General features: G+C 47.4%; 1 protein-coding gene across 5 annotated transcripts in view; it reads right to left on the bottom strand.

Moving 5' to 3' along the window:
- The window catches only part of LOC106588706 (regulating synaptic membrane exocytosis protein 1), a 124,441-nt gene that overhangs the window by 40,982 nt on the left and 58,087 nt on the right, over positions 1–25,372 (bottom strand). For 2 of the 5 annotated variants that reach the window (XM_045691174.1, XM_045691176.1), the window contains 10 exons: positions 24,354–24,484; positions 23,833–24,004; positions 22,879–23,032; positions 22,435–22,494; positions 21,236–21,389; positions 20,010–20,123; positions 19,309–19,371; positions 18,573–18,650; positions 17,570–17,692; positions 16,634–16,723 (listed from right to left, as the gene is read on the bottom strand). In XM_045691174.1, the coding sequence (XP_045547130.1) occupies positions 16,634–16,723; positions 17,570–17,692; positions 18,573–18,650; positions 19,309–19,371; positions 20,010–20,123; positions 21,236–21,389; positions 22,435–22,494; positions 22,879–23,032; positions 23,833–24,004; positions 24,354–24,484 (1,139 nt within the window). The remainder of the gene's footprint in view (positions 1–16,633; positions 16,724–17,569; positions 17,693–18,572; positions 18,651–19,308; positions 19,372–20,009; positions 20,124–21,235; positions 21,390–22,434; positions 22,495–22,878; positions 23,033–23,832; positions 24,005–24,353; positions 24,485–25,372) is intronic. The other 3 variants (XM_045691175.1, XM_045691178.1, XM_045691177.1) reach the window with 2 other exon arrangements.

Here is a 25,372-nt window from a genome sequence, read left to right as displayed (position 1 = left end):
TCAGGAGAGTGGAGGTTGGGTGTGTGTACCTGTCTTTATCAGGAGAGTGGAGGTTGGTGTGTGTGTACCTGTCTTTATCAGGAGAGTGGAGGTTGGTGTGTGTGTACCTGTCTTTATCAGGAGAGTGGAGGTTGGTGTGTGTGTACCTGTCTTTATCAGGAGAGTGGAGGTTGGTGTGTGTGTACCTGTCTTTATCAGGAGAGTGGAGGTTGGTGTGTGTGTACCTGTCTTTATCAGGAGAGTGGAGGTTGGTGTGTGTGTACCTGTCTTTATCAGGAGAGTGGAGGTTGGTGTGTGTGTACCTGTCTTTATCAGGAGAGTGGAGGTTGGTGTGTGTACCTGTCTTTATCAGGAGAGTGGAGGTTGGTGTGTGTGTACCTGTCTTTATCAGGAGAGTGGAGGTTGGTGTGTGTGTACCTGTCTTTATCAGGAGAGTGGAGGTTGGTGTGTGTACCTGTCTTTATCAGGAGAGTGGAGGTTGGTGTGTGTGTACCTGTCTTTATCAGGAGAGTGGAGGTTGGTGTGTGTACCTGTCTCTATCAGGAGAGTGGAGGTTTGTGTGTGTGTACCTGTCTTTATCAGGACAGTGGAGGTTGGTGTGTGTACCTGTCTTTATCAGGAGAGTGGAGGTTGGTGTGTGTGTACCTGTCTTTATCAGGAGAGTGGAGGTTGGTGTGTGTGTACCTGTCTTTATCAGGAGAGTGGAGGTTGGTGTGTGTGTACCTGTCTTTATCAGGAGAGTGGAGGTTGGTGTGTGTACCTGTCTTTATCAGGAGAGTGGAGGTTGGTGTGTGTGTACCTGTCTTTATCAGGAGAGTGGAGGTTGGTGTGTGTGTACCTGTCTTTATCAGGAGAGTGGAGGTTGGTGTGTATGTACCTGTCTTTATCAGGAGAGTGGAGGTTGGTGTGTGTGTGTACCTGTCTCTATCAGGAGAGTGGAGGTTGGTGTGTGTGTACCTGTCTCTATCAGGAGAGTGGAGGTTGGTGTGTGTGTACCTGTCTTTATCAGGAGAGTGGAGGTTGGTGTGTGTGTCTACCTGTCTTTATCAGGAGAGTGGAGGTTGGTGTGTGTGTCTACCTGTCTTTATCAGGAGAGTGGAGGTTGGTGTGTGTATCTGTCTTTATCAGGAGAGTGGAGGTTGGTGTGTGTGTACCTGTCTCTATCAGGAGAGTGGAGGTTGGTGTGTGTACCTGTCTCTATCAGGAGAGTGGAGGTTGGTGTGTGTACCTGTCTTTATCAGGAGAGTGGAGGTTGGTGTGTCTACCTGTCTCTAACAGGAGAGTGGAGGTTGGTGTGTGTGTACCTGTCTTTATCAGGAGAGTGGAGGTTGGTGTGTGTACCTGTCTTTATCAGGAGAGTGGAGGTTGGTGTGTATGTACCTGTCTTTATCAGGAGAGTGGAGGTTGGTGTGTGTGTACCTGTCTCTATCAGGAGAGTGGAGGTTGGTGTGTGTGCACCTGTCTTTATCAGGAGAGTGGAGGTTGGTGTGTGTGCACCTGTCTTTATCAGGAGAGTGGAGGTTGGTGTGTGTACCTGTCTCTATCAGGAGAGTGGAGGTTGGTGTGTATGTACCTGTCTCTATCAGGAGAGTGGAGGTTGGTGTGTGTGTACCTGTCTCTATCAGGAGAGTGGAGATGGATGTGTGTACCTGTCTCTATCAGGAGAGTGGAGGTTGGTGTGTGTACCTGTCTCTATCAGGAGAGTGGAGGTTGGTGTGTGTGTACCTGTCTCTATCAGGAGAGTGGAGGTTGGTGTGTGTGTACCTGTCTCTATCAGGAGAGTGGAGGTTGGTGTGTATGTACCTGTCTTTATCAGGAGAGTGGAGGTTGGTGTGTGTCTACCTGTCTTTATCAGGAGAGTGGAGGTTGGTGTGTGTCTACCTGTCTTTATCAGGAGAGTGGAGGTTGGTGTGTGTCTACCTGTCTTTATCAGGAGAGTGGAGGTTGGTGTGTGTACCTGTCTTTATCAGGACAGTGGAGGTTGGTGTGTGTACCTGTCTTTATCAGGAGAGTGGAGGTTGGTGTGTATGTACCTGTCTTTATCAGGAGAGTGGAGGTTGGTGTGTGTACCTGTCTCTATCAGGAGAGTGGAGGTTGGTGTGTATGTACCTGTCTTTATCAGGAGAGTGGAGGTTGGTGTGTGTCTACCTGTCTTTATCAGGAGAGTGGAGGTTGGTGTGTGTCTACCTGTCTTTATCAGGAGAGTGGAGGTTGGTGTGTGTACCTGTCTCTATCAGGAGAGTGGAGGTTGGTGTGTATATACCTGTCTCTATCAGGAGACTGGAGGTTGGTGTGTGTGTACCTGTCTCTATCAGGAGAGTGGAGGTTGGTGTGTATGTACCTGTCTTTATCAGGAGAGTGGAGGTTGGTGTGTGTCTACCTGTCTTTATCAGGAGAGTGGAGAATGGTGTGTGTCTACCTGTCTTTATCAGGAGAGTGGAGGTTGGTGTGTGTCTACCTGTCTTTATCAGGAGAGTGGAGGTTGGTGTGTGTGTACCTGTCTCTATCAGGAGAGTGGAGGTTGGTGTGTGTACCTGTCTTTATCAGGAGAGTGGAGGTTGGTGTGTGTACCTGTCTTTATCAGGAGAGTGGAGGTTGGTGTGTGTACCTGTCTCTAACAGGAGAGTGGAGGTTGGTGTGTGTGTACCTGTCTTTATCAGGAGAGTGGAGGTTGGTGTGTATGTACCTGTCTCTATCAGGAGAGTGGAGGTTGGTGTGTGTGTACCTGTCTTTATCAGGAGAGTGGAGGTTGGTGTGTGTGCACCTGTCTTTATCAGGAGAGTGGAGGTTGGTGTGTGTACCTGTCTCTATCAGGAGAGTGGAGGTTGGTGTGTATGTACCTGTCTTTATCAGGAGAGTGGAGGTTGGTGTGTGTGTACCTGTCTCTATCAGGAGAGTGGAGGTTGGTGTGTGTGAACCTGTCTCTATCAGGAGAGTGGAAGTTGGTGTGTGTACCTGTCTCTATCAGGAGAGTGGAGGTTGGTGTGTGTACCTGTCTCTATCAGGAGAGTGGAGGTTGGTGTGTGTGTACCTGTCTCTATCAGGAGAGTGGAGGTTGGTGTGTGTGTACCTGTCTTTATCAGGAGAGTGGAGGTTGGTGTGTATGTTCCTGTCTTTATCAGGAGAGTGGAGGTTGGTGTGTGTACCTGTCTCTATCAGGAGAGTGGAGGTTGGTGTGTGTGCACCTGTCTCTATCAGGAGAGTGGAGGTTGGTGTGTGTGCACCTGTCTTTATCAGGAGAGTGGAGGTTGGTGTGTGTGTGTCTACCTGTCTTTATCAGGAGAGTGGAGGTTGGTGTGTGTGTGTCTACCTGTCTTTATCAGGAGAGTGGAGGTTGGTGTGTGTGTGTACCTGTCTTTATCAGGAGAGTGGAGGTTGGTGTGTGTGTACCTGTCTTTATCAGGAGAGTGGAGGTTGGTGTGTGTACCTGTCTTTATCAGGAGAGTGGAGGTTGGTGTGTGTACCTGTCTTTATCAGGAGAGTGGAGGTTGGTGTGTGTGTACCTGTCTCTATCAGGAGAGTGGAGGTTGGTGTGTGTACCTGTCTTTATCAGGAGAGTGGAGGTTGGTGTGTGTACCTGTCTTTATCAGGAGAGTGGAGGTTGGTGTGTGTGTACCTGTCTTTATCAGGAGAGTGGAGGTTGGTGTGTGTGTACCTGTCTTTATCAGGAGAGTGGAGGTTGGTGTGTGTCTACCTGTCTTTATCAGGAGAGTGGAGGTTGGTGTGTGTGTACCTGTCTTTATCAGGAGAGTGGAGGTTGGTGTGTGTGTACCTGTCTCTATCAGGAGAGTGGAGGTTGGTGTGTGTGTACCTGTCTCTATCAGGAGAGTGGAGGTTGGTGTGTATGTTCCTGTCTTTATCAGGAGAGTGGAGGTTGGTGTGTGCTACCTGTCTTTATCAGGAGAGTGGAGGTTGGTGTGTGTGTACCTGTCTTTATCAGGAGAGTGGAGGTTGGTGTGTGTACCTGTCTTTATCAGGAGAGTGGAGGTTGGTGTGTGTGTACCTGTCTTTATCAGGAGAGTGGAGGTTGGTGTGTGTTACCTGTCTTTATCAGGAGAGTGGAGGTTGGTGTGTGTGTACCTGTCTTTATCAGGAGAGTGGAGGTTGGTGTGTGTTACCTGTCTTTATCAGGAGAGTGGAGGTTGGTGTGTGTGTACCTGTCTTTATCAGGAGAGTGGAGGTTGGTGTGTGTGCTACCTGTCTTTATCAGGAGAGTGGAGGTTGGTGTGTGTGTACCTGTCTTTATCAGGAGAGTGGAGGTTGGTGTGTGTACCTGTCTTTATCAGGAGAGTGGAGGTTGGTGTGTGTGTACCTGTCTTTATCAGGAGAGTGGAGGTTGGTGTGTGTACCTGTCTTTATCAGGAGAGTGGAGGTTGGTGTGTGTGTACCTGTCTTTATCAGGAGAGTGGAGGTTGGTGTGTGTGTACCTGTCTCTATCAGGAGAGTGGAGGTTGGTGTGTGTGTACCTGTCTTTATCAGGAGAGTGGAGGTTGGTGTGTGTACCTGTCTCTATCAGGAGAGTGGAGGTTGGTGTGTGTGTACCTGTCTCTATCAGGAGAGTGGAGGTTGGTGTGTGTGTACCTGTCTTTATCAGGAGAGTGGAGGTTGGTGTGTGTGTACCTGTCTTTATCAGGAGAGTGGAGGTTGGTGTGTGTGTGTCTACCTGTCTTTATCAGGAGAGTGGAGGTTGGTGTGTGTGTACCTGTCTTTATCAGGAGAGTGGAGGTTGGTGTGTGTGTACCTGTCTTTATCAGGAGAGTGGAGGTTGGTGTGTGTACCTGTCTTTATCAGGAGAGTGGAGGTTGGTGTGTGTATCTGTCTTTATCAGGAGAGTGGAGGTTGGTGTGTGTGTACCTGTCTTTATCAGGAGAGTGGAGGTTGGTGTGTGTGTACCTGTCTTTATCAGGAGAGTGGAGGTTGGTGTGTGTACCTGTCTTTATCAGGAGAGTGGAGGTTGGTGTGTGTGTACCTGTCTTTATCAGGAGAGTGGAGGTTGGTGTGTATGTACCTGTCTTTATCAGGAGAGTGGAGGTTGGTGTGTATGTACCTGTCTTTATCAGGAGAGTGGAGGTTGGTGTGTGTGTACCTGTCTCTATCAGGAGAGTGGAGGTTGGTGTGTGTGTACCTGTCTCTATCAGGAGAGTGGAGGTTGGTGTGTGTGTACCTGTCTTTATCAGGAGAGTGGAGGTTGGTGTGTGTCTACCTGTCTTTATCAGGAGAGTGGAGGTTGGTGTGTGTCTACCTGTCTTTATCAGGAGAGTGGAGGTTGGTGTGTGTCTACCTGTCTTTATCAGGAGAGTGGAGGTTGGTGTGTGTGTACCTGTCTTTATCAGGAGAGTGGAGGTTGGTGTGTGTGTACCTGTCTTTATCAGGAGAGTGGAGGTTGGTGTGTGTACCTGTCTTTATCAGGAGAGTGGAGGTTGGTGTGTGTACCTGTCTCTAACAGGAGAGTGGAGGTTGGTGTGTGTGTACCTGTCTTTATCAGGACAGTGGAGGTTGGTGTGTGTACCTGTCTTTATCAGGAGAGTGGAGGTTGGTGTGTATGTACCTGTCTTTATCAGGAGAGTGGAGGTTGGTGTGTATGTACCTGTCTCTATCAGGAGAGTGGAGGTTGGTGTGTGTGCACCTGTCTTTATCAGGAGAGTGGAGGTTGGTGTGTGTGCACCTGTCTTTATCAGGAGAGTGGAGGTTGGTGTGTGTACCTGTCTCTATCAGGAGAGTGGAGGTTGGTGTGTATGTACCTGTCTCTATCAGGAGAGTGGAGGTTGGTGTGTGTGTACCTGTCTCTATCAGGAGAGTGGAGATGGATGTGTGTACCTGTCTCTATCAGGAGAGTGGAGGTTAGTGTGTGTACCTGTCTCTATCAGGAGAGTGGAGGTTGGTGTGTGTGTACCTGTCTCTATCAGGAGAGTGGAGGTTGGTGTGTGTGTACCTGTCTCTATCAGGAGAGTGGAGGTTGGTGTGTATGTACCTGTCTTTATCAGGAGAGTGGAGGTTGGTGTGTGTCTACCTGTCTTTATCAGGAGAGTGGAGGTTGGTGTGTGTCTACCTGTCTTTATCAGGAGAGTGGAGGTTGGTGTGTGTCTACCTGTCTTTATCAGGAGAGTGGAGGTTGGTGTGTGTACCTGTCTTTATCAGGAGAGTGGAGGTTGGTGTGTGTACCTGTCTTTATCAGGAGAGTGGAGGTTGGTGTGTATGTACCTGTCTTTATCAGGAGAGTGGAGGTTGGTGTGTGTAACTGTCTCTATCAGGAGAGTGGAGGTTGGTGTGTATGTACCTGTCTTTATCAGGAGAGTGGAGGTTGGTGTGTGTCTACCTGTCTTTATCAGGAGAGTGGAGGTTGGTGTGTGTCTACCTGTCTTTATCAGGAGAGTGGAGGTTGGTGTGTGTACCTGTCTCTATCAGGAGAGTGGAGGTTGGTGTGTATATACCTGTCTCTATCAGGAGACTGGAGGTTGGTGTGTGTGTACCTGTCTCTATCAGGAGAGTGGAGGTTGGTGTGTATGTACCTGTCTTTATCAGGAGAGTGGAGGTTGGTGTGTGTCTACCTGTCTTTATCAGGAGAGTGGAGAATGGTGTGTGTCTACCTGTCTTTATCAGGAGAGTGGAGGTTGGTGTGTGTCTACCTGTCTTTATCAGGAGAGTGGAGGTTGGTGTGTGTGTACCTGTCTCTATCAGGAGAGTGGAGGTTGGTGTGTGTACCTGTCTCTATCAGGAGAGTGGAGGTTGGTGTGTGTACCTGTCTTTATCAGGAGAGTGGAGGTTGGTGTGTGTACCTGTCTCTAACAGGAGAGTGGAGGTTGGTGTGTGTGTACCTGTCTTTATCAGGACAGTGGAGGTTGGTGTGTGTACCTGTCTTTATCAGGAGAGTGGAGGTTGGTGTGTATGTACCTGTCTCTATCAGGAGAGTGGAGGTTGGTGTGTGTGCACCTGTCTTTATCAGGAGAGTGGAGGTTGGTGTGTGTGCACCTGTCTTTATCAGGAGAGTGGAGGTTGGTGTGTGTACCTGTCTCTATCAGGAGAGTGGAGGTTGGTGTGTATGTACCTGTCTCTATCAGGAGAGTGGAGGTTGGTGTGTGTGTACCTGTCTCTATCAGGAGAGTGGAGGTTGGTGTGTGTGAACATGTCTTTATCAGGAGAGTGGAAGTTGGTGTGTGTACCTGTCTCTATCAGGAGAGTGGAGGTTGGTGTGTGTACCTGTCTCTATCAGGAGAGTGGAGGTTGGTGTGTGTGTACCTGTCTCTATCAGGAGAGTGGAGGTTGGTGTGTGTGTACCTGTCTCTATCAGGAGAGTGGAGGTTGGTGTGTATGTTCCTGTCTTTATCAGGAGAGTGGAGGTTGGTGTGTGTACCTGTCTCTATCAGGAGAGTGGAGGTTGGTGTGTGTGCACCTGTCTCTATCAGGAGAGTGGAGGTTGGTGTGTGTGCACCTGTCTTTATCAGGAGAGTGGAAGTTGGTGTGTGTGTGTCTACCTGTCTTTATCAGGAGAGTGGAGGTTGGTGTGTGTGTGTCTACCTGTCTTTATCAGGAGAGTGGAGGTTGGTGTGTGTGTGTACCTGTCTTTATCAGGAGAGTGGAGGTTGGTGTGTGTGTGTACCTGTCTTTATCAGGAGAGTGGAGGTTGGTGTGTGTATCTGTCTTTATCAGGAGAGTGGAGGTTGGTGTGTTTGTACCTGTCTTTATCAGGAGAGTGGAGGTTGGTGTGTGTGTACCTGTCTTTATCAGGAGAGTGGAGGTTGGTGTGTGTGTACCTGTCTTTATCAGGAGAGTGGAGGTTGGTGTGTGTACCTGTCTCTATCAGGAGAGTGGAGGTTGGTGTGTGTGTACCTGTCTTTATCAGGAGAGTGGAGGTTGGTGTGTATGTACCTGTCTTTATCAGGAGAGTGGAGGTTGGTGTGTATGTACCTGTCTTTATCAGGAGAGTGGAGGTTGGTGTGTGTGTGTACCTGTCTCTATCAGGAGAGTGGAGGTTGGTGTGTATGTACCTGTCTTTATCAGGAGAGTGGAGGTTGGTGTGTGTGTACCTGTCTCTATCAGGAGAGTGGAGGTTGGTGTGTATGTACCTGTCTTTATCAGGAGAGTGGAGGTTGGTGTGTGTCTACCTGTCTTTATCAGGAGAGTGGAGGTTGGTGTGTGTGTACCTGTCTTTATCAGGAGAGTGGAGGTTGGTGTGTGTACCTGTCTCTATCAGGAGAGTGGAGGTTGGTGTGTGTACCTGTCTCTATCAGGAGAGTGGAGGTTGGTGTGTGTGTACCTGTCTCTATCAGGAGAGTGGAGGTTGGTGTGTATGTTCCTGTCTTTATCAGGAGAGTGGAGGTTGGTGTGTGTACCTGTCTCTATCAGGAGAGTGGAGGTTGGTGTGTGTGCACCTGTCTCTATCAGGAGAGTGGAGGTTGGTGTGTGTGCACCTGTCTTTATCAGGAGAGTGGAAGTTGGTGTGTGTGTGTCTACCTGTCTTTATCAGGAGAGTGGAGGTTGGTGTGTGTGTGTCTACCTGTCTTTATCAGGAGAGTGGAGGTTGGTGTGTGTGTGTACCTGTCTTTATCAGGAGAGTGGAGGTTGGTGTGTGTATCTGTCTTTATCAGGAGAGTGGAGGTTGGTGTGTTTGTGCCTGTCTTTATCAGGAGAGTGGAGGTTGGTGTGTGTGTACCTGTCTTTATCAGGAGAGTGGAGGTTGGTGTGTGTGTACCTGTCTTTATCAGGAGAGTGGAGGTTGGTGTGTGTACCTGTCTCTATCAGGAGAGTGGAGGTTGGTGTGTGTGTACCTGTCTTTATCAGGAGAGTGGAGGTTGGTGTGTATGTACCTGTCTTTATCAGTAGAGTGGAGGTTGGTGTGTATGTACCTGTCTATATCAGGAGAGTGGAGGTTGGTGTGTGTGTACCTGTCTCTATCAGGAGAGTGGAGGTTGGTGTGTGTGTACCTGTCTCTATCAGGAGAGTGGAGGTTGGTGTGTGTGTGTACCTGTCTCTATCAGGAGAGTGGAGGTTGGTGTGTATGTACCTGTCTTTATCAGGAGAGTGGAGGTTGGTGTGTGTCTACCTGTCTTTATCAGGAGAGTGGAGGTTGGTGTGTGTCTACCTGTCTTTATCAGGAGAGTGGAGGTTGGTGTGTGTCTACCTGTCTTTATCAGGAGAGTGGAGGTTGGTGTGTGTGTACCTGTCTCTATCAGGAGAGTGGAGGTTGGTGTGTGTACCTGTCTCTATAAGGAGAGTGGAGGTTGGTGTGTGTGTACCTGTCTCTATCAGGAGAGTGGAGGTTGGTGTGTGTGTACCTGTCTCTATCAGGAGAGTGGAGGTTGGTGTGTATGTTCCTGTCTTTATCAGGAGAGTGGAGGTTGGTGTGTGTGCACCTGTCTCTATCAGGAGAGTGGAGGTTGGTGTGTGTGCACCTGTCTTTATCAGGAGAGTGGAGGTTGGTGTGTGTGTGTCTACCTGTCTTTATCAGGAGAGTGGAGGTTGGTGTGTGTGTGTCTACCTGTCTTTATCAGGAGAGTGGAGGTTGGTGTGTGTGTGTACCTGTCTTTATCAGGAGAGTGGAGGTTGGTGTGTGTATCTGTCTTTATCAGGAGAGTGGAGGTTGGTGTGTTTGTGCCTGTCTTTATCAGGAGAGTGGAGGTTGGTGTGTGTGTACCTGTCTCTATCAGGAGAGTGGAGGTTGGTGTGTGTGTACCCGTCTCTATCAGGAGAGTGGAGGTTGGTGTGTGTACCTGTCTTTATCAGGAGAGTGGAGGTTGGTGTGTGTGTACCTGTCTTTATCAGGAGAGTGGAGGTTGGTGTGTGTGTACCTGTCTTTATCAGGAGAGTGGAGGTTGGTGTGTATGTACCTGTCTTTATCAGGAGAGTGGAGGTTGGTGTGTGTGTGTACCTGTCTCTATCAGGAGAGTGGAGGTTGGTGTGTGTGTACCTGTCTCTATCAGGAGAGTGGAGGTTGGTGTGTGTGTACCTGTCTTTATCAGGAGAGTGGAGGTTGGTGTGTGTGTACCTGTCTCTATCAGGAGAGTGGAGGTTGGTGTGTGTGTACCTGTCTTTATCAGGAGAGTGGAGGTTGGTGTGTGTACCTGTCTCTATCAGGAGAGTGGAGGTTGGTGTGTGTGTACCTGTCTTTATCAGGAGAGTGGAGGTTGGTGTGTGTGTACCTGTCTTTATCAGGAGAGTGGAGGTTGGTGTGTGTGTACCTGTCTTTATCAGGAGAGTGGAGGTTGGTGTGTGTCTACCTGTCTTTATCAGGAGAGTGGAGGTTGGTGTGTGTGTACCTGTCTTTATCAGGAGAGTGGAGGTTGGTGTGTGTACCTGTCTCTATCAGGAGAGTGGAGGTTGGTGTGTGTACCTGTCTTTATCAGGAGAGTGGAGGTTGGTGTGTGTACCTGTCTTTAACAGGAGAGTGGAGGTTGGTGTGTGTCTACCTGTCTTTATCAGGACAGTGGAGGTTGGTGTGTGTACCTGTCTTTATCAGGAGAGTGGAGGTTGGTGTGTGTGTACCTGTCTTTATCAGGAGAGTGGAGGTTGGTGTGTGTGTACCTGTCTTTATCAGGAGAGTGGAGGTTGGTGTGTGTGCACCTGTCTTTATCAGGAGAGTGGAGGTTGGTGTGTGTGCACCTGTCTTTATCAGGAGAGTGGAGGTTGGTGTGTGTACCTGTCTCTATCAGGAGAGTGGAGGTTGGTGTGTGTGTACCTGTCTCTATCAGGAGAGTGGAGGTTGGTGTGTGTGTACCTGTCTCTATCAGGAGAGTGGAGGTTGGTGTGTGTACCTGTCTCTATCAGGAGAGTGGAGGTTGGTGTGTGTGTACCTGTCTCTATCAGGAGAGTGGAGGTTGGTGTGTGTGTACCTGTCTCTATCAGGAGAGTGGAGGTTGGTGTGTATGTACCTGTCTTTATCAGGAGAGTGGAGGTTGGTGTGTGTCTACCTGTCTTTATCAGGAGAGTGGAGGTTGGTGTGTGTCTACCTGTCTTTATCAGGAGAGTGGAGGTTGGTGTGTGTCTACCTGTCTTTATCAGGAGAGTGGAGGTTGGTGTGTGTGTACCTGTCTCTATCAGGAGAGTGGAGGTTGGTGTGTGTACCTGTCTTTATCAGGAGAGTGGAGGTTGGTGTGTGTACCTGTCTTTATCAGGAGAGTGGAGGTTGGTGTGTGTACCTGTCTTTATCAGGAGAGTGGAGGTTGGTGTGTGTGTACCTGTCTTTATCAGGAGAGTGGAGGTTGGTGTGTATGTACCTGTCTTTATCAGGAGAGTGGAGGTTGGTGTGTGTGTACCTGTCTCTATCAGGAGAGTGGAGGTTGGTGTGTGTGTACCTGTCTTTATCAGGAGAGTGGAGGTTGGTGTGTGTGCACCTGTCTTTATCAGGAGAGTGGAGGTTGGTGTGTGTACCTGTCTCTATCAGGAGAGTGGAGGTTGGTGTGTGTGTACCTGTCTCTATCAGGAGAGTGGAGGTTGGTGTGTGTGTACCTGTCTTTATCAGGAGAGTGGAGGTTGGTGTGTATGTACCTGTCTTTATCAGGAGAGTGGAGGTTGGTGTGTGTCTACCTGTCTTTATCAGGAGAGTGGAGGTTGGTGTGTGTGTACCTGTCTTTATCAGGAGAGTGGAGGTTGGTGTGTGTCTACCTGTCTTTATCAGGAGAGTGGAGGTTGGTGTGTGTGTACCTGTCTCTATCAGGAGAGTGGAGGTTGGTGTGTGTACCTGTCTCTATCAGGAGAGTGGAGGTTGGTGTGTGTACCTGTCTTTATCAGGAGAGTGGAGGTTGGTGTGTATGTACCTGTCTTTATCAGGAGAGTGGAGGTTGGTGTGTATGTACCTGTCTTTATCAGGAGAGTGGAGGTTGGTGTGTGTGCACCTGTCTTTATCAGGAGAGTGGAGGTTGGTGTGTGTGCACCTGTCTTTATCAGGAGAGTGGAGGTTGGTGTGTGTACCTGTCTTTATCAGGAGAGTGGAGGTTGGTGTGTGTGTACCTGTCTTTATCAGGAGAGTGGAGGTTGGTGTGTGTGTACCTGTCTCTATCAGGAGAGTGGAGGTTGGTGTGTGTACCTGTCTCTATCAGGAGAGTGGAGGTTGGTGTGTGTACCTGTCTCTATCAGGAGAGTGGAGGTTGGTGTGTGTGTACCTGTCTCTATCAGGAGAGTGGAGGTTGGTGTGTATGTACCTGTCTCTATCAGGAGAGTGGAGGTTGGTGTGTGTGCACCTGTCTTTATCAGGAGAGTGGAAGTTGGTGTGTGTACCTGTCTCTATCAGGAGAGTGGAGGTTGGTGTGTGTACCTGTCTCTATCAGGAGAGTGGAGGTTGGTGTGTGTGTACCTGTCTTTATCAGGAGAGTGGAGGTTGGTGTGTGTGTACCTGTCTTTATCAGGAGAGTGGAGGTTGGTGTGTATGTACCTGTCTTTATCAGGAGAGTGGAGGTTGGTGTGTGTACCTGTCTCTATCAGGAGAGTGGAGGTTGGTGTGTGTGCACCTGTCTCTATCAGGAGAGTGGAGGTTGGTGTGTGTGCACCTGTCTTTATCAGGAGAGTGGAAGTTGGTGTGTGTGTGTCTACCTGTCTTTATCAGGAGAGTGGAGGTTGGTGTGTGTGTGTCTACCTGTCTTTATCAGGAGAGTGGAGGTTGGTGTGTGTATCTGTCTTTATCAGGAGAGTGGAGGTTGGTGTGTGTGTACCTGTCTTTATCAGGAGAGTGGAGGTTGGTGTGTGTGTACCTGTCTTTATCAGGAGAGTGGAGGTTGGTGTGTGTGTACCTGTCTTTATCAGGAGAGTGGAGGTTGGTGTGTGTACCTGTCTCTATCAGGAGAGTGGAGGTTGGTGTGTATGTACCTGTCTTTATCAGGAGAGTGGAGGTTGGTGTGTGTGCACCTGTCTTTATCAGGAGAGTGGAGGTTGGTGTGTGTGTACCTGTCTTTATCAGGAGAGTGGAGGTTGGTGTGTGTACCTGTCTCTATCAGGAGAGTGGAGGTTGGTGTGTATGTACCTGTCTTTATCAGGAGAGTGGAGGTTGGTGTGTGTGTGTACCTGTCTCTATCAGGAGAGTGGAGGTTGGTGTGTGTACCTGTCTCTATCAGGAGAGTGGAGGTTGGTGTGTGTACCTGTCTTTATCAGGAGAGTGGAGGTTGGTGTGTGTGTACCTGTCTCTATCAGGAGAGTGGAGGTTGGTGTGTGTGTACCTGTCTTTATCAGGAGAGTGGAGGTTGGTGTGTGTGCACCTGTCTTTATCAGGAGAGTGGAGGTTGGTGTGTGTACCTGTCTCTATCAGGAGAGTGGAGGTTGGTGTGTGTACCTGTCTCTATCAGGAGAGTGGAGGTTGGTGTGTGTGTACCTGTCTCTATCAGGAGAGTGGAGGTTGGTGTGTGTGTACCTGTCTCTATCAGGAGAGTGGAGGTTGGTGTGTATGTACCTGTCTTTATCAGGAGAGTGGAGGTTGGTGTGTGTACCTGTCTCTATCAGGAGAGTGGAGGTTGGTGTGTGTGCACCTGTCTCTATCAGGAGAGTGGAGGTTGGTGTGTGTGCACCTGTCTTTATCAGGAGAGTGGAGGTTGGTGTGTGTGTGTCTACCTGTCTTTATCAGGAGAGTGGAGGTTGGTGTGTGTGTGTCTACCTGTCTTTATCAGGAGAGTGGAGGTTGGTGTGTGTATCTGTCTTTATCAGGAGAGTGGAGGTTGGTGTGTGTGTGCCTGTCTTTATCAGGAGAGTGGAGGTTGGTGTGTGTGTACCTGTCTCTATCAGGAGAGTGGAGGTTGGTGTGTGTGTACCTGTCTTTATCAGGAGAGTGGAGGTTGGTGTGTGTACCTGTCTCTATCAGGAGAGTGGAGGTTGGTGTGTGTGTACCTGTCTTTATCAGGAGAGTGGAGGTTGGGTGTGTGTACCTGTCTTTATCAGGAGAGTGGAGGTTGGTGTGTGTGTACCTGTCTTTATCAGGAGAGTGGAGGTTGGTGTGTGTGTACCTGTCTTTATCAGGAGAGTGGAGGTTGGTGTGTGTACCTGTCTCTATCAGGAGAGTGGAGGTTGGTGTGTGTGTACCTGTCTCTATCAGGAGAGTGGAGGTTGGTGTGTGTGTACCTGTCTCTATCAGGAGAGTGGAGGTTGGTGTGTATGTACCTGTCTTTATCAGGAGAGTGGAGGTTGGTGTGTGTCTACCTGTCTTTATCAGGAGAGTGGAGGTTGGTGTGTGTCTACCTGTCTTTATCAGGAGAGTGGAGGTTGGTGTGTGTCTACCTGTCTTTATCAGGAGAGTGGAGGTTGGTGTGTGTGTACCTGTCTCTATCAGGAGAGTGGAGGTTGGTGTGTGTACCTGTCTCTATCAGGAGAGTGGAGGTTGGTGTGTGTACCTGTCTTTATCAGGAGAGTGGAGGTTGGTGTGTATGTACCTGTCTTTATCAGGAGAGTGGAGGTTGGTGTGTATGTACCTGTCTCTATCAGGAGAGTGGAGGTTGGTGTGTGTGCACCTGTCTTTATCAGGAGAGTGGAGGTTGGTGTGTGTGCACCTGTCTTTATCAGGAGAGTGGAGGTTGGTGTGTGTACCTGTCTCTATCAGGAGAGTGGAGGTTGGTGTGTATGTACCTGTCTCTATCAGGAGAGTGGAGGTTGGTGTGTGTGTACCTGTCTCTATCAGGAGAGTGGAGGTTGATGTGTGTACCTGTCTCTATCAGGAGAGTGGAGGTTAGTGTGTGTACCTGTCTCTATCAGGAGAGTGGAGGTTGGTGTGTGTGTACCTGTCTCTATCAGGAGAGTGGAGGTTGGTGTGTATGTACCTGTCTCTATCAGGAGAGTGGAGGTTGGTGTGTGTGCACCTGTCTTTATCAGGAGAGTGGAAGTTGGTGTGTGTACCTGTCTCTATCAGGAGAGTGGAGGTTGGTGTGTGTACCTGTCTCTATCAGGAGAGTGGAGGTTGGTGTGTGTGTACCTGTCTCTATCAGGAGAGTGGAGGTTGGTGTGTGTGTACCTGTCTCTATCAGGAGAGTGGAGGTTGGTGTGTATGTACCTGTCTTTATCAGGAGAGTGGAGGTTGGTGTGTGTACCTGTCTCTATCAGGAGAGTGGAGGTTGGTGTGTGTGCACCTGTCTCTATCAGGAGAGTGGAGGTTGGTGTGTGTGCACCTGTCTTTATCAGGAGAGTGGAGGTTGGTGTGTGTGTGTCTACCTGTCTTTATCAGGAGAGTGGAGGTTGGTGTGTGTGTGTCTACCTGTCTTTATCAGGAGAGTGGAGGTTGGTGTGTGTATCTGTCTTTATCAGGAGAGTGGAGGTTGGTGTGTTTGTACCTGTCTTTATCAGGAGAGTGGAGGTTGGTGTGTGTGTACCTGTCTCTATCAGGAGAGTGGAGGTTGGTGTGTGTGTACCTGTCTCTATCAGGAGAGTGGAGGTTGGTGTGTGTACCTGTCTCTATCAGGAGAGTGGAGGTTGGTGTGTATGTACCTGTCTTTATCAGGAGAGTGGAGGTTGGTGTGTGTGCACCTGTCTTTATCAGGAGAGTGGAGGTTGGTGTGTGTGCACCTGTCTTTATCAGGAGAGTGGAGGTTGGTGTGTGTACCTGTCTCTATCAGGAGAGTGGAGGTTGGTGTGTGTGTACCTGTCTCTATCAGGAGAGTGGAGGTTGGTGTGTGTGTGTACCTGTCTCTATCAGGAGAGTGGAGGTTGATGTGTGTACCTGTCTCTATCAGGAGAGTGGAGGTTAGTGTGTGTACCTGTCTCTATCAGGAGAGTGGAGGTTGGTGTGTGTGTACCTGTCTCTATCAGGAGAGTGGAGGTTGGTGTGTGTGTACCTGTCTCTATCAGGAGAGTGGAGGTTGGTGTGTGTGCACCTGTCTTTATCAGGAGAGTGGAGGTTGGTGTGTGTACCTGTCTCTATCAGGAGAGTGGAGGTTGGTGTGTGTACCTGTCTCTATCAGGAGAGTGGAGGTTGGTGTGTGTGTACCTGTCTCTATCAGGATGGTGGAGGTTGGTGTGTGTGTACCTGTCTCTATCAGGAGAGTGGAGGTTGGTGTGTATGTACCTGTCTTTATCAGGAGAGTGGAGGTTGGTGTGTGTGCACCTGTCTCTATCAGGAGAGTGGAGGTTGGTGTGTGTGCACCTGTCTTTATCAGGAGAGTGGAAGTTGGTGTGTGTGTGTCTACCTGTCTTTATCAGGAGAGTGGAGGTTGGTGTGTGTGTGTCTACCTGTCTTTATCAGGAGAGTGGAGGTTGGTGTGTGTATCTGTCTTTATCAGGAGAGTGGAGGTTGGTGTGTTTGTGCCTGTCTTTATCAGGAGAGTGGAGGTTGGTGTGTGTGTACCTGTCTCTATCAGGAGAGTGGAGGTTGGTGTGTGTGTACCCGTCTCTATCAGGAGAGTGGAGGTTGGTGTGTGTACCTGTCTCTATCAGGAGAGTGGAGGTTGGTGTGTGTGTACCTGTCTTTATCAGGAGAGTGGAGGTTGGTGTGTGTGTACCTGTCTTTATCAGGAGAGTGGAGGTTGGTGTGTATGTACCTGTCTTTATCAGGAGAGTGGAGGTTGGTGTGTGTGTGTACCTGTCTCTATCAGGAGAGTGGAGGTTGGTGTGTATGTACCTGTCTTTATCAGGAGAGTGGAGGTTGGTGTGTGTGTACCTGTCTCTATCAGGAGAGTGGAGGTTGGTGTGTGTGTACCTGTCTCTATCAGGAGAGTGGAGGTTGGTGTGTGTGTACCTGTCTCTATCAGGAGAATGGAGGTTGGTGTCAGGTCTGAGGCAGGTGGTGCTGGCACTCCTCATCCGGTCCAGACTGGGCTGCAGATCACTACAGTACCACAGAGGGAAGAGAAGGAAGGGGAAAAAGGAAGAGGCGGGACAGAGTGAAAGGAAGTGTGCAAGACAGAGAGAAGGAATGATAGAGTGAGAAAAAAACAAAGAAAGAGAGAGAGAATCGAGGGAAATAAAGAGTCCAAGACAGAAGGAAGGAATTGCAAATAGAGGTGGGAGGGGGAAACAAGAGACAGAAAGAAAAGAAGGAACAAATTAGAATCAGGACAAACTTATAAGGGGGCTTGTAAACCTCCATTCATTACAATAGCGGTCCTTTGCGGCCATACTGTACAGTAAGTCCACTTGATGTGAAGGTTGGAGTGTTGCCATGGGAACTTGCTCTTGGTGGAAGAGGAGAGTGAACTGGGTGAAATTTGAGTGAGCAGACATAGTACAGCACAAATACTCTCTCTATCACACACACACAATCTCTTTCTCTCTCCCTTCTCTCTGGCAGGGAGCCTACTACAGTCGAGGACCTTGTCATTTGTCATGTCATGGTCTTTGTTGGGGCCATGGATGTCAACACAACACTGGAAAAGATGCTGTGTCCAACTGGCATCACATGCCTCACATGACACAGAGCCCCAATGTACGCTATGGTTTGCAGTGTTCATAGTTTAATACAGTCAACCCTGTTGTGTGTCCTGTGGTCTTACACAAGGATGAGCATTCGATCACTCACAAAGGGATGGACGGTGGAGTGCAAAGGCAGGCCTTTTGGGCGGTGGGAGAGGGTCATCCGTGGGGTTGGGGTGGATAGGTGACGTCCGTTGGGGGTGGGAGGGCAGAGGACGAAGGGAGCGAGGAGGGCGTCTGTTCGGGGTAATGGGTTTCTTACCTAACGGTGACCTCATCAGTGAACCTGAGCACACGGTGCGTGAGGACGCTACGGGAGGCGGGACCGCCCCCTCCCTGATGCCCCCGGGGAGTCTTGCTCTTCAGGCATGCAGGGAGGGTGTTGCTACATGCGTGTGAATCCGTGGTAGATGGTATAGACGCATGCAAGAAAGGAAAGAAAACCTAGATTTGACATGCATGCAAAAGAATGAGAGGCCAAATAATGAACAATGATAAAGATGTGCAAGGAAACCCAACCATGGCACTGAAGTAAACAAACAAGCCATATAAAAACAGCAAAGCAATAAAAATGTTCTATGGACATCTCTAGAGCTTGAGACATGGAGGAGGAATATCCAGATATGACATCAGAATATCACATCTACTCCATCCTAATTCCCATTCTCAGTATTTCCTCTCCCCAACTACTGTGTAGTGATGGGGGATTGTCTGATGGAGGCCCAAGACACAGACGACAACAGAGAACACAGTGAAAGTAGGGATGGGGGATTGTCCTGCCGCCCATTATATGTATGGAGATTAAATGTAATACTGATTATATAAATCCATCTAAACAGATTTGAAGTTGCACGTGTCAAAGCATTATAGCACGGGGAAACCAAGCATGTAATATATCTACTGTATATAGGACAGTACATAGGATTATAGTATTAAAATATACAGTGAAGTACTACTATAGTATTACTGTAACAGATCTGGTCCAGGGTCATCATATTATAATAAATAATAATTTGGTGGATGCTTATATTTATCCTATTGGAAATGTGTTTTTTGCATATCCCAACTCCCCCTGAGACACCCTCGGAGAGTGGTACCACATCAGATCTGTAAAGCTCTGTTAGGAGTCGGTTTGGGGAATCAATTACGTTGAGAGAACGTTGATACAACATCATAAGCCACAAAATGCCAACGATGAGTTGAGTTCAGGTTTTGGGGAAGAGTAAAGGGAAAGAGAGCAGGGTTTTCTTATTCTACTCTCTTACCTGTATATGTCCTTGTGTATACCATTGACTAATAGGGGCATTTTGGGTGGTAGTGTATTGCTGGACCTAGCTACGCCCCTGTGTAGTTATTTGAGTGTAGACCGTGCATTGATTGAGGGGGAAAAAAAACAGAAGAGGGGAAAAAAACAATACAATTGTATAAATAAAACGTCCAGGCAAAAATAACATTAATCTGCTATAAATAAAATGTTCAGACAAATATGTAATTCACCATGAGAGATTTGCATACTATTCTGAGGTAAACGATAGAGCTATTCTGTAATCTATTATAATCTGTTTAAAACCAATATAAACTCAATGTTTTTACGGTGTCATGGAGAGTGTGTGGTACTATATTTGGCCTCTCGGGTGAAAAAATAAGTCCCTTTGTGTCTGGAACGAATTCATCAATATTCTAAAACTATATAAAGCTGAATACATTACAAAGATGACTTTCACATTGTCCACTTTCTATGCAGGTAGACAAAAGCAAACATTGATGCAGTACAAGGAATAGGAACACATCATATTAAAGAAAAATATTGCCACATGATACATAACATACACTTTCTTTATCACAACCATAGACTGTAGTATCACTGACCAAGTTAAAATGGAGTTGTTAACATTGAATGACAATGCAAAGAACGATGGGTAATATAATAGAAGAAAGATGGTGGGTAGGGACGATAACAGTAACGTCTCTGGCTTTTTGGTTGTTGTTGTTTTTGTTTACCTGTTTGTGTGCAGGCACTCGGCACTCCCGCCTCGGATAGACCTGTGCATCTCGAGGACCTCACTGTGATTGCCATGGCGATGGGTGAACCGAACAACCAATCAAAAACAACAACGTAAGAGGATGGTCAAATCAGACAAACCCGCTCATGAGAAATGAATGAGAAGAAATCATGAAATCATAATTTTGATTCAGCATCAATAATAATAAATATGATATTCAACTTTTAGTAAGAGACTTTTGCATTAGACTGTTAGTCGTATTAGTAATTATTAGTATAGCACAGTACTAATGTAGCCTTCTATACCACTTGTCCTTGGAGTATCCAACACTTTCAACCTCAAAAATTAAAAGCTAGTGGTCAACCTCTGTGAAATAATTGGGCATTTGGGAATACTGTACTTCTACAGGTATTTCATTTCAAATGAACAAAATAAGGAGGAAACCATGTCGGCATCAACTCCTATATTGAACTCAAAGCTCTACTCAAATAAGATACTCCAAAGTATATCCATATTGTACACAAACACTGGAACTTCCCTGCATAACCTGCACACACTCTCTCCCTGCCATAAGTCACCAAACTATTCTCAGACCGGCTGTAATCTTAAACTCCTTGATACAGTACCTACAGCATCTAACGTCTAACCTCCTCCCTGATAAACAAGGGCCACCAGCCACCACTGTCTGGGTGATGTTACCTGTCCTCGGAGTACTCGTAGTCCGAGTCCCCGGAGCGGTGCTCCCCGTGGGAGTCATGGAAACGAGAGGGGGAGCAGGAGTGGTGGCGGTTCTGATGGATTTCATCCAGACTCCTGATGGGGTAGGACATAGAGTGTTAGAGTGTTACTGAGGTTTTGGTCACTGAGTGTTACTGTGATAACATTTCGCCAATAACGTTGATTTTGTCATAGTGTGGACATAAAAGGTAATTGATTTGAGCCATAAGAGTGTGCTGAAGAGTCATCCCGGGGGTATGAATGAATGTGAATAATAGTGAAGACATGAAAACTATGAAATAGCACATATGGAATCATGTAATAACCAAAAAAAGTGTTAAACAAATGAAAATATATTTTAAATTTTAGATTCTTCAAAGTAGCCACCCTTTGCCTTGATGACAGCTTTGCACACTCTTAACGATTTCTGCACACCAGCAGGAACCCATCCAATTTGAAGGAGCTGGAGCAGTTTTGCCTCGAAGAATGGGCAAAAATCCCATGGGCTAGATGTGGCACGCTTATAGAGACATATCCCAAGAGACTTGCAGCTGTAATTGCTGCAAAAGGTGACTCTACAAAGCATTGACTTTGGGGGGGTGAATAGTTATACATGCTCAAGTTTTCTGTTTTTTGTCATATTTCTTGTTTGTTACACAATAACAAATATTTTACATTTTCAAAGTGGCATGTTGTGTAAATCAAATGATACAACCCCCCCAAAAATGTATTTTCATTTCAGGTTTTAAGGCAACAAAATAGAAAAAATGCCAAGGGGGTGAATACTTTCGCAAGGCACTGTATAGAGAGAGAGAGAAAGAAAGAGAGAGTGAGAGCGAGCGAGCGAGAGAAAGATGGAGAGATCGAGCGAGAGAGAGAGAAAAAGGGAAAGAGAGAAAGAAAGAAAAAGAGAGCAAGATAGAAAGAGAGAGAGAAAGAGAAAGAAAGAGAGGGAGAGAAAGAGAAAGAGAGAGAGAAAGAGAGAGTGAGAGGGAGAGAAAGAGAGAGAGAGAGAGAGAGAGAGAGAGAGAGAGAGAGAGAGAGAGAGAGAGAGAGAGAGAGAGAGAGAGAGAGAGAGAAAGAAGAATGCAGATGTGTGTGGGTGTAGCCTCGTCGAGAACCAGGCAGCGTGACAACAACGTGATTCCGATGTATGGCTACGCGAGACTAGTTTAGGTATAACTGCGTGATACAGAAACTGCAGCTACCTCTGCATGGGGACGTGTGCAGGGCGGGAGCGGGCCCTTGTTATGTCCTCACGGTGAGGGGACACAGATCTGGAGCGGTGCTGGGCCAGTCTCTGCTGCTCTGGGACAGTCAGGGTGCTGTTCCTCTCCCTCTCCCTCGAGTTACGCTCTGCACCTACACACATACGGAGGAGGAATCAGCAGTCGTAGCATGTTACCTGCTGACAAAATGTGTCAGTGTTGAGCTACGCCACTCAACATTCCCTACGCCTTCAGGTGAACGCTTGGTTTTCCCAAAACTACAGAGATCATGCTGGTGCTCAGCTTCTATTAATACAGTCGCCCATAACAGCTCTAGTCTAGTCAAACCCATGCCACGTGAAGGAGCTGAGAGGACAAATGATACAGACTGCAAACTGTAGCACATCATAGTGTGGTATTTTACACTGGAAGTTTTTTGGTTACATTTGAAGAGTTGCATTGGATAGTTACACCAGGTATTGAGCTAACTTGTGTACCGGACTGTTTCTGCATTCCACAAAGTTGCCCCATTGACAGCTTGCAACGGCAACTCGGCTAAGGCAGAAACTGTCTGGCACCCAGGCTAAGTAGCCTTATACCCTTTTTGAAATAGCCGAGCCAGAACAGCACAGTTCATGTTGGCCCTATGGTGTGAATCAGGCACTGGTTTATACACCGTATCCTTGTCTTGTACGGAATCACTACTACTTCAGGCTCTACTACCAGACATGCAGGTGACAGCGTCAGTGGAATGGACAGCGACAACACGGCTCTATAGCTCCATGCACTCAGTGCTCCCAGTGGATCTTCTCTACAAGCTGCATTACTACGGTCCGGCAGAGGAGGAGAAAGGCTGTGTACAGTATCATGGTAGAACACATACTATAATAGAATTGTAGTAATACCATAGTATCGTTGTAGTATACGTTAGTATTACAAAGGGCTGGTAGAAGTACCCCTGCCTGTTTTAAATCAGAGTTAAATCCAAAGTGTGGGGTAAAATTGGGAACCAATGACGTTTTTCCCCGATGTAAAACATCTCTGAGGTTGTCAGTTGGGATCAAATGAAGTAGCCCGTGGTTAGAGAGGCCAGATAGGCCGGGGTATGAGGGGAGCTATAAAGTGGTCGCACCTCTCTCCTTCAGTGCTGGACTCTCACTACTTGAAGCTGGGTAACAGTAACCATGCCCCCCACCCACCTTCAGATACTACCGCTATACCTGTATCATCAAACTCTGTGTCAATGATGCGATGGGACCCTGCACAACAGTGGATAGACACGCACACACACACACACACACAAGGTAGGGTTACACACACGCAGTAAGGTAGAGGGTTTACACGCAGTAGGGTAGAGAGTTTACACACTGTAGTGTTGAGAATTTCCATGGCAGTTGCGATCGATCTCGCACACACAAGAGACAAGTTCATAGGAAGCTCATCTTGGCATACTGTAGCAGGGAGAATCTATATGCCGAGGTCAGTGTCAATACATCACACACACGCACGCACTCACACACACATAATGTATATACTGTACACACAAACACACACACACACACATCATGTATATACTGTACACACACACACACACACATAATGTATATACTGTACACACACACACACACACACACAAGACTTACTCTGTAGTTTCTTGCTGGGGTTGTCGTGAGAGGTGTGTCTGCGCGGGAGGTAAGGGGATGGCTGGGGCAGAGGTAGAGAGGACACGTCGTGGGTCTGGAGCTTATACCAGTGAGGAACGTCGTCCAGCAGGGCAGTCTCCAGCTCTATCAGGATCTAGGAGTGAGAGGGAAGAGAGGGAAGAAGGAGGAGGAGAGAAAGTGAGAGACATACAGAACAAGACAATGTCAGCATAGAGGACATGATGGTGTCCATCTGTGGTTCTCTGTGCGTGTTTGAGTTTGCAAGTGTGTGTGGATACGTGCAAATGAATGTGTGTGTGTTTTGTTTTCTGTGTATACTGTATGTTTATGAAGAGTTTCATTTCAAAACGCTATATATTCATTTTCACAAATGTTTTTAAATGAGCTTTTATTGTTTAAAGAAATGATCAAAGAGATCTTATCCAGAATGACTTACAGTGAGTGCATTTATCGTAAGATAGCTAGGTAAGGTAGCTAGGTAAGGTAGCTAGGTAAGGTAGCTAGGTAAGATAGCTAGGTAAGGTAGCTAGGTAAGGTAGCTAGGTAAGGTAGCTAGGTAAGGTAGCTAGGTAAGGTAGCTAGGTAAGATAGCTAGGTAAGATAGCTAGGTAAGGTAGCTAGGTAAGGTAGCTAGGTAAGGTAGCTAGGGGTAAGATAGCTAGGTAAGATAGCTAGGTAAGATAGCTAGGTAAGATAGCTAGGTAAGACAACCACATATCACAGTCAAATATACAGGACACGAACATTCCATTCCAGCTAACCAATGGGTGTATAGCATTTAGCAAAACAGCAAAACATTCATACACATCTAAAATCTATGAAATAAAAATCTGAGAACAGTAATAATTTACACACACATGAAGATATAATTCACATGTACTATAAACAGTATGTATGTATGTGTGCGTGCGTGCGTGCGTGTGTGTATCTTACCTCTCCCAGGAAGTCACTCTCCTCCTCCTGTATTCTAGGTTGGTCCCAGACAGTGATCTCCAGCATGCGTTCTCTGAAGTCTCTGCGGTGGACGTGGGAGTACAGGAACGTCTGGTTCCACTTGGGCCCAGCGCTCTTCTTTACCGTCTTGGTCCTGCGCTTGCTCTTATCACTGGGAACATGACAGGGGAGAAGGCAGAGGAATGTTAGGAGAGGGAAGACGAACCTTAGAAGGAGAGTCAAAGGAAGTCAGCGAGTCATGTATGTATCTGTCACATACTGTCCCCATATAAGGGTCTGTGACTCCCTACGAGGATGGTGAAATATAACAGAAAACTACATAAGACAGGAAGTGTTAACAGTGTGTTTAAGGTATATTGGTTAAAGTTACATTAAAAAAAAGATCAGTTTATGTACAACGTTGAACCCCTATACTGGTAATATACTTCAGTAATTACTGTGTGTTCACACAGGTATAAGAAGTACTTAATGTTAACCCTAGTAATATGAGAGCGGTTTACCTTCGGTCAGGGAGGAAGTACATCTTGACGTAGGGGTTCCTGGGTCGCCCGTCCGGTCGGGGGGGTAGGTCTATGGCTTGAAGGACGTTGACGATCAGTTGATGGCCCACTTTGTCATACCACAGCTTTACCTAGGAACAACATCATGGGAAGAGATTCATGTGACTGAATGAATCCAGTTAGAGTAGACCATTGGTTGTGGATTACACAGGACATTGTGAAAAGTGCAATATAGGCCATCTATCAATCTGTCTGGTTGTTTGTTCGTAAATCCGTCCGTCCATCCATGCCCCCCCAGTACAGTCCAGTATAGTCCAGTATAGTCCAGTATAGATCCAGTACAGTCCAGTATAGTCCAGTACAGTCCAGTACAGTCCAGTATAGTCCAGTGTAGATCCAGTACAGTATAGTCCAGTACAGTCCAGTACAGTACAGTATAGTCCAGTACAGTCCAGTATGATCCAGTACAGTCCAGTATAGTCCAGTATAGTCCAGTGTAGATCCAGTACAGTTCAGTATAGTCCAGTATAGATCCAGTACAGTCCAGTATAGACCTGTCAAGTCCAGTACAGTCCAGTATAGTCCAGTGTAGATCCAGTACAGTCCAGTACAGTCCAGTATAGTCCAGTGTAGATCCAGTACAGTCCAGTATAGTCCAGTACAGTCCAGTCCAGTCCAGTACAGTATAGTCCAGTGTAGATCCAGTACAGTCAAGTATAGTCCAGTATAGTCCAGTATAGTCCAGTATAGTTCAGTATAGTCCAGTATAGTCCAGTATAGTCCAGTACAGTTCAGTATAGTCCAGAATAGTCCAGTACAGTCCAGTATAGTCCAGTACAGTCCAGTCCAGTACAGTTCAGTATAGTCCAGAATAGTCCAGTACAGTCCAGTATAGATCTAATATAGTACATTACAGTCCAGTACAGTCCAGTATAGTCCAGTATAGTCCAGTATAGTGCAGATACAGTATAGTCCAGTATAGTCCAGTATAGTCCAGTCCAGTCCAGTATAGTCCAGTC

This window comes from Salmo salar, chromosome ssa12, assembly GCF_905237065.1.
Source record: "Salmo salar chromosome ssa12, Ssal_v3.1, whole genome shotgun sequence".
Classification (NCBI taxonomy): Eukaryota; Metazoa; Chordata; class Actinopteri; order Salmoniformes; family Salmonidae; genus Salmo; species Salmo salar.
The sequence above is the reverse complement of the archived record's forward strand: the minus strand, read 5'-3'. Positions and strand labels throughout refer to the sequence as shown.